The sequence below is a fragment of the Hippichthys cyanospilos genome, chromosome 2 (assembly GCF_059441005.1).
Source record: "Hippichthys cyanospilos isolate Australia breed blue-spotted pipefish chromosome 2, RoL_Hcya_1.0, whole genome shotgun sequence".
NCBI lineage: Eukaryota > Metazoa > Chordata > Actinopteri > Syngnathiformes > Syngnathidae > Hippichthys > Hippichthys cyanospilos.
Window position 1 is genome coordinate 24,710,063 of NC_142370.1, and position 9,141 is coordinate 24,719,203.

Consider the following 9,141-nt stretch of genomic DNA (forward strand, 5'->3'; position numbering starts at 1 on the left):
GAGATAGAAGATGCAAATTGCGACGACATCGTGGCAAACTATCAGGGAAAGTAAGTCGATCTGCAGGTCATTCGCCATGCATGTGTGTAACGACAAGGAATACGGAGCTTTCAATAGCTCAGCTCACTTTAATGTTGAGGATGATGGATGCACATTTTTAGTGATGGTCAAATGACGCTTTTGTGTGCCATTTATGGCCTTTTGGGGCCAATCGCTCGGAAAACGGCTTCATTTTCGGAAGGAACCGCTCCCGGCAGAATCAAACACTGCAATTGATTTGAAAGAACCCTTTCCTTTGAAAAACGTCTGGTTTTAATGCACCCACAAATGCTGAATTTGAATCCCATTGATAAATAAAGATGACAAATAATAAATAACAAATAATGTATTATTAATAATAAAGTAATATTATTAATATTGTTATAAAAATGTATAGCCATTCATTCAATGGCGTGATGCAGAAAACTGTCGGATCACTTGGCAGAGCTTGGACTATGCTGCGCTAGGATTGGCAGTCTGATATTCGGTTGGGGCTTAGCAAAAGATCAATTGTCTGACATGAGATTTTATCCACCTTCATTCAACATATCAATTCACTTGCTAAAACCAAGATGCAATACGAATTAAATATTCATGAAACTGGAAATAATTTCATTCCTCAGGTGCATGTTGTGCATATCTTTCCAAAATGACATGTAATTTTTCTTGTACGTTCCATACTACATAATTGGAAGATGGACTACATAGGCATACATGTTTCATTAGTATTCTATCAAATGCACTATTAGTAGGGACCATGCGTACATCTGAATTGTTGACTAAAAGCTTGGCAGAAAAGAAATGAATGAAGAAATGAATTATTGGTATCGGTACCAGTCAAGATTTGAGTGCTTGTACTGGTATTGGTCTGAAATTTAAAAAAAAACAAATAAATGAATGAATAAACAGATAAATAAAAGTGGAATCGAACATCCCTATAGCTGTACAAACCAAAACCTTGGTGAGACATTGCCATCAACCACCTTTCATTTATTGTCTTTAGTCAGATCAATTTTATCACTGTGTCAATATGTTTGCCCTTTATTGGGCCTACAAAGCACTCAGGTGGAAAGCACATTTATTTCCAGAGCTAAATGGTCACCAAAGATCAATACTCATGATTCTGCAACCCTAAAAGCTATAAAAAAAAACTGTGCACAGAGAAGTCTTGGCAATCAATTAACTGCATGTGTTCATATTTCACGGTGCAACGAGCGTATATTTCATGTGTTGCAGGCAGCAGGAGAGATTGCACTCCCCAGATAGTATTTTTTCAGTTTGAATGAAAACGGTGTGGGACACATTGATTGAGCAACATTTTGTCCTACAACAATTGCAGGATAATAACTGTCAGCGTGAAGTGAAACTACTTTTCACTACAATAAGAGAATCCACGTGAGAAAGAAAGAAGCTGAAAATAGTTATCGATGTGATAAACAAAGGCGGTAGTGATCGACGTACACGCGAGTCAACTCACCTATGAGTGAGCACCAAAACAAAGCCAGCAACTTTAAAAGGTAAGAAGAGCTACAATGAAATATATAACTTGAAATATTCCTCAGTTCCAGCAGACACCCTTCCAACAGGTAGTCTACATTTCAACAGGATTCGAGGAACAAGCATTGAGACAGAGCAGACAGATACTATGCAGATATCAATAAAAATAAATGTCGAGGCTTAAACATCTATGGAGGCCTAGCCGCCGATCAGATATGACGTCCGGGACTCGGCTATTGTATTGGTGTATGTTGTGCCCCACCTTGCATTGCGGAGGGAGCTATTAACTATGCATGATAAACCTATAATTAGAGTCCATTGGTAAAAATGTCAGCTTGATAGTACCCCAAACTGGAAATCCATACATTCAGACAACAGAGATGAATAAAAGGGCTTTATTCGACATTAAATTCATTAATCCTGTTCTCACCTGAATTGCAGCTCATGTTAACACAAGTTGTTACGGTTACTGCTCGATTTTCAATAAAGACTGAACCAATGTCTGACTCCATCCTTGTTTACACACAGGGATATTACAGTCGCTTTTCAAAAGAAAGTGATTCTTGTAGTAGAGCAGATTGGAAACCCTGAGGCTTCTACATGATTTGGGCTGACGGCCCTCGCACGTCGATCTCGCGCGGAGCCTGTAGTCTACCAACGGGTACAATTAGCTTTCGCATTTATTTTAACAGTCTTCTTCCTGAATCTCTCTCTATGAGGGGCCGGTCTTTTTCGCTCTCACTGTCTCTCTTTCACCAGCGACACACACATACACACAGCTCTATCATAGTATTATGCCCGCAACAAATAAATACCTTACTGATGTACATAAGAAAATATGGAAAAATTACAAAGACGAGTTTTATTCTCTTTTCACATTGTTGCCAAACTCTTGGTGTGTCCTATAAACAGAAACATAGAAAACATCAGAATTTGACCCTCACATTACGGGCGCATTGTATACACAGATGACATTTTTATTTGGGGAGTTACGGTAGTTGAGACATCTTTAAATAATATAATGTAAAAGAGGAGGCTTGATTAAAAAAAAAAAAAATCCATTACCACAATGTTTACTGTATAAAGGCCACGTGAAAGGGAATCCAATCCACGTTATTTATATAGCACAATTTTAAACAAACGCAAGGTTTTCAATGTGCTGTACAGGAAAAACAAAACACAATAAATAGGTAACACAATAATAACAGTAAAATAAATCAAATAAGATCAAGTACAATGAGTCAATGCCTCACTTCTTGCTTGAGTGCTTTAGGTGAATCTCATGTCTTTTTCCAGACAGTGGAAGCTCTGTGGGGAAACACTGTCATCCAACAAGGGCAGAGTCCCGTGCCCAGGAGGATTATGGACTGTGAGAATTGAACTTTCAGTCAGCTCGGCAGCAGCGGATTTGGCAGCAGCCTTGCACTGTCACTCGGGGCCGATGGTTCCTCTCTAGAGTCAGCTACTCACATGAGTGCATACCTATGACGCTTGCAGAGGAGACACACACACACACACTGCTGAAAAGGAGAGCTGCGGTTTGACATATTTGTCTGACTCCGACAATGATAATGAGCATGGCGGGAAGAATGCCACAGGTAGGCCACAATCTAGTTTAGGATTAATTCTGGTATACCTAGCAACTCATTTCTTCTAAATGTACAGTAAATGACTCAGAAGAAACCAAAATTGCTGAAAGTGATTACAATGAATGTGTTTTTATTGTGTGATGAAGCACATATGCAAACATGAGGACTTGGCATTTGAGGATGGCTCACGTGCTAATGCTCCTCTAATTCCCTTTGCTTAGCTGCAGCTCTGCCTGAACAGCTTACCTGGCTTTCTTCTTGCAGTAAGCCAAGACCAATGTAAATATCACTGTTCGGATAAAGTAAAAAAAAAAAATCCACTTTGCACTTCTCTGAATTTGCGCCGTATGGTACCACAGTGTTTACGTCAGCAACTCCCCATCTGTATCCTACACAAGAACAAAATATTGAAAGGAAGTTCTGTTTCCTTCTCTTCTTTCTTCACAGGAGGTCGCAAAATGAAGGGATCTCCAAACCATATTCATGCCTGTTAAATCCAATAAGAACATGTTGTGTCGTATATATCATGTATAGTATCACGCATGTGCTATCTGAATAGCTATCACTAGCATTTTTTTTCTTTCTGCAGGTAAACCACAGCATAAAAAAAGAATCAAACATTTTCCAACACATGGACATCTACATGCCGGCTGTCTTAGCTTGCCTTCCACTGTGAGCGAGGCACCGTCACACGCGTGGCACCTGTAATCTCGCTCCACGATGGCTTTCACAATAGTCAATGCTACTGGGGGACCTGGTGCTGAAGTGGACATATGTATGTTTGAGAATTATAGCAGCCGTGAAGTTATCCCATCCATTGTCTGCTCCATCTGCCTTTCGTTCGGCCTCATCTACTGCTTCCTTGGTATGTAAAGAGCTCACATTTGCCATAATTATGAAAACACATAATGCAGCTCGGGCATGCACTGTGAGCTAATACTGTACAGGATGTTACTTTTTGGGAACTACCTATGTCAGATCATCATTGTCCATTGAAATAAATTGGAATACTGGTGAGCTGTTTCGGGCCAGCCCGAAACCCCCCCAAATTATGTGAAAAATTGAGTCATATAATATTGTACTTTATAAAAACATGTAGAAATGATGTAATTAGACAACATGTAAAACCTCACTCAAGCTTTACCTATGTTAGTCTTTTGCCACATTTCTTGTTTGTAGTTTTTGGACATTGTGCTGCTCCTTGTGCTCCATCTAAGTGGCCTTTGGTATAACGCATGGGTGTCCAAAGTCGGTCCTCGAGTGCCGCTGTCCTGCATGTTTTCTTTTCCTGACACGCCTGATTCAAACGATCACCTCATCAGCAAGCTCAGCAGAAGGCTGATAACAATCCTGATCATTTGAATCAGGTGTGTCAGGAAAAGAAACCTGGAAAACATGCAGGACAGCGGCCCTCGAGGACCGACTTTGGACACCCCTTGTATAACGGCTCCGGCCAGTTAAGTCAATTTTGTTTCCCTGTATTTGTGCAGTGTTTTTATAATAAAGCGCATCTGAAATCTTGAATCAGTAACCGAGCATGTCGCTAAATCAGCAGGCTAAATTAATTGACACTCACCCATCCGTCAGCAGGCAGGCCAACTTTCAATGACCACTTACACACAGTAGAACTCTCAAACAGCCAGTGAAATTTAGGTACTCGTTCAGTGCACACAACAGCAATCCAGGGAGAGTGCACGTACTTTAATAAGATTATTTTGGTGGTAGTTTGAGGGCTTAGTATTTTTTTAGGTGGTGCTTGTTGTAAAGAGTATGAAGACCATTTCTGTCTTTCTCCTTTCTAGCCTTGATGAAAAGTGCAATTTTGGCTAGTGGCAGTTATTTTGTCGTTCTAAGGAGGATCAACTCGAAGCACAGGAAGTGACATCGGTTGTCCGCCTGATGTTAACATGCAGCTCAACACTTGCATACAAGGACACATGACTTCCTCCCTGAGCTCACTTGCACTTGACGTTTTGACTGAATGATCACAAGTGCAAGGCTTAAACATTGCTGCACACAATTTTGACCATTGGATATGACCCTGAGTAACATGAGCAAATAACAAGTCGCACTGCACAAAGGAGGATAAAGTTGAATACGACTTCAATAGGGTTTTTTTGACTTGCATATACTGTAATCTTTGGACTCACACTTGAAGTCATGTGACAGTCTGCAAACATCCAACTGTCAGAGTTTGTTTTTACAGAGATTAGAGGTGGCTTTCCCGAAAGTACACAAACATTAGCTCAACATGCACAAGAAACTTTTATCCTTTTTGGTTTTGGGATAATGCTTTAAAAATAAAAAAAAGTACCCCAAAAGTAAGCTTTCAAATGAATTGCATCTGTATTTATTATTGTAGGTTACCGCTGTTACAAGATGGTCACATTCTTTTCCGGCTTCTTGTTTGGATCCACATCCGTCCTCTGGCTGTACCACAACGAGCCCTCGCTGGAGGTACATCCAGGGACCGGGACCCAAGCTGGCATTGGCTTGGGCGTGGGGCTGCTCTGTGGCCTGGTGAGCTTCCTGGTATCCACGTTGGGTCTCCTCTTGTGCGGCCTCCAGCTGGGCTTCCTGCTCTCCTGCGCCACCCTGGTGATCGTAGGACACTGTTACAGCATCACGCCCGTGTGGGTGCCCGTTAGCGCCATCATGGCTGCAGCCATTGTCACGGCTGTGCTCACACTGCAGTGGCAGAAACTGTTTGTCATCGTATACACATCTATGTTTGGTGCCACCACTGTGATGCTGTGTGTGGATTACTTGGTGGGCACTTTTATGCTGCTTGATCAGGTTTATAATACGCTTTCTCAAGCATCCCCACTTCCACTCTGCTGGTTTAACTGGCTCATCACGGGAATCTGCCCTCTTTTAGGACTGACGGGCATATTGGCACAGTGGAAGTTCACTGCCAAAGGAACATCACATATAGAGGGTAAGGGATGCTGGTTCTCACTTGTCACATACAGAATGTCGCCTTTTCTCTTGTCATGAAGTCATGCTGTATTTGTATGCTCCGCAGCTGCACACAAAAAAATGAGGGGTGGCAAAAAGCATAAATACACAGAATCTAGAAGACTTCCTCCGCATTACCGCCGGCGTAGGCCTCCGCCCCTGAAACGCTATGCAGGGGACGTCCTTGCACCGGTCAGTTTACAAGCAAGAAAACCATTTATTCAAATGTTTACACTATGTGAAAATACACGACTCACTAAAAGTTATGGGATATTTGCTTTTGTAGAACTTTTCCTGTTCAACCCAAAATGCACTGTAATTTTCAAGTTGAATTTGAATACACATACAATATCTGTCCAATGTTTCATGCACTTCAATATACTTTTAACGCAATGTGCTGCTCTCTAAAAAGGAGCAGGATGACAAAACTCAGAGAAGGATCATTTAAGAATGGAAAAATACATTTGAATCAATTTCAAATCAATTTCATAGTTACTGATCATGAGACCCAGACATTTACGTGTTGCCAGCAAATAGGTGGGCACACAAAAATGAGCAAACATTCACACTCACAAACCCAACTGAGTACAATTCAGAGTTTTTTATTTCCCTACCACGCATGTTTTTGCAAAGTGGGAGGAAACCAGAGTCCCTGAAAACAAACAAACAAACAAAAAACATATGGCGGACCATGACCTCGGGACTGTGATGTGGACATGCTAACCAGTGCCACTCTTGTTGATGTTCGGGGATTGGAAAAAAGGCACTAAGGCTTCAAACAAATGGGGCTACTATGAAATCGAGAATGTTTCCAGTGATTTGATGAAGTTGACAAATAAACTTGTAGGTGAAAACAAAATAAACGTCCAGCCCTCACACACTGAAAGATACAATATAGCTATTCACACTTATCTTCAGAGAGACAAGCAGTGACTCCATAAAGTCATTTAGGGAAAACGAGTAGGCAACTCAAACGTCACTTACATCCTTTTTCAGCTAGTCTGTCCGCCTCACAATGCAAAGGTTGCAGCCTTCCTGTGCAGCACTTGTATATTCTCTCTGCACCTGAGTGGGTATTCTCTGGGTATTCTGGTTTCTTTCCAGACTCCAAAAACATCCCTGGTAGGTAGGTACAAGAGGGGCTCTACATTTTCTTTTAGCGTGTTTGTGTGCATGAGTTGTTATTCGTTTTAGACATTACATTTAAATTTACCAATCAAGGCAGCTTGCCTTCCAGGTGCATTTTAGATTCATCCTGCATTTTAATCCTAATTCAGAACATCCCATACTATTTGTGTGTCCACAAATTCGAATTTGTGAAGCTATCTTTGCCCTATTTGCTTTGCAGAGTTACCTCCGCAGCGTTCAGGAGCGCCAGGTGGGAACAAGCTTCTCCTCCAGCAGTATCAGAGCCATAACACACACTCTCATTGACTTTGACTTTGAAACGGGCTCCATGGTGCCTTTAACTTCAACCTCACCAGCTTTTATGGTGTAAGATGCCATAAAACGAAAAACTGTGTTCTCCTTGACTGGAGAGTCCCATTCATCGGATTCAAATATGCTGGGCGTCGGTTGTCACAGACATGCTGTTGTATGATAGCTATGGAAGGTTTCAACGCACTAAAAACGTAGTTTCCTTGCACAGTAAAACTACACGAAGCAGTTACATACACACGACACGCTAAACAGAATGCCACATGTTTAAAGACCATGTAATTTTGAAGTAAAGTGCTAAAAGTCTAATGTCCTCTAGTGGTCATACTGAGGAAACGCAGGTCAACGCTGCTGACAGAAATACTACAGGTGGGCCTGTAGTGCATATTACAAACCCAAAAAACTAAGCAAACATAAAAAGTAAAAGGAAAAAAGACCTTACAAGACAGATTCACACAAGAAAAAAGAGCACCCGAGAAAAAAAGACACACGAGAAAAAAAGCATGCAAAAAGCACATAGGAAAAAGGAGCATGCAAGAAAAAATAGCACGCAAGAAAAAAGGCCCTTGTGGAAAAAAAACCTTATTGGACATACAAAAGGTTGGTCTTTGAGCAGGGCATTAATCATGTAGCACAATTTTTTTCTCCCTTTCTAAAACGGACGCTAACAGAGATTCAAATATTGGTGACGCTATCAAAGAATTGCGTCTTTATCAAAATGCTTCCAAGCGGCCAGTCAAAACAGGCATATACATACAAATTAAGTACATTAACTTATGTCATAATTGTAAATGCCAGTATCAATGTTCTCAGTTGGTGTTATGGTGTATGCATCTGCATTTGTGCTTGAATTTTTGTCTCCGTATTGCAGGTTCAAGGCTCACTGGTGGCATCACTTTTTTTTTCCTGTTTTGTTTTCCTGTTTACAATTTCCTGCAGACAATCAGTAGTTGTTGCGGTCACAGTTTGTTTCATGTATTTATTGATGAATGAAATATTTAGACCCTAAGTCTTCCGTTCAGTCCTCTGTTAGAGCAGTACAGTAGTGTGCAGACTTTCTTCTGTGTCCTATTGGTTCCGTTCATCACTAAGTTAGGACCTAACTATAATGAGCTTGAGCTGTTTGGAATGGACAAGAATTTTAGTCTCTCGATGTGTAAAACTGATAGACGCGCCCCAACCGACTTGCAGCTGCAATTGCAGGAAAAGGTGGTGCTGCAAAGTAACACAAGGGGGGCGAATATCACAGGCCCCACTTTTCAGTTTTGTTAATGTTTAAAATTCAATACATTTTGTTCCACTTCACAATTGAGTCCCACTTGTGTGTGTGTGTGTGTATATATATATATATATATATATATATATATATATATATATATATATATATATATATATATATATATATATATATATATATATATGCCTGAAATGTAGTATAAGGTTGAACATTTCAAGGGGGCCAAATACATTTCACAAGGCGCTTTAACTCTACGTGTTTATTCATGGTTTTGATGCCTTCAATGAGACTCTATTCTCAAATAATGATGAAAATAAAGGAAATCCATTAAATAAGAATTTATGTAGGAACTCATGACCTGCACTGTATGCCCCTATTGTTTGG

The 9,141-nt window shown here is 40.6% G+C and overlaps 1 protein-coding gene across 1 annotated transcript; it reads left to right on the forward strand.

The window, feature by feature from the left end:
- The first annotated feature begins 2,944 nt into the window (after positions 1 to 2,944).
- On the forward strand, positions 2,945 to 8,851 carry LOC148427972 (transmembrane protein 198-like). The gene is made up of 5 exons (XM_088408731.1): positions 2,945 to 3,134; positions 3,715 to 3,990; positions 5,488 to 6,063; positions 6,151 to 6,275; positions 7,432 to 8,851. The coding sequence occupies exons 2-5, from the start codon at positions 3,846 to 3,848 to the stop codon at positions 7,579 to 7,581; spliced, it is 996 nt and encodes a 331-aa protein (XP_088264857.1). The 5' UTR covers positions 2,945 to 3,134; positions 3,715 to 3,845; the 3' UTR covers positions 7,582 to 8,851.
- Positions 8,852 to 9,141: the final 290 nt, after the last annotated feature.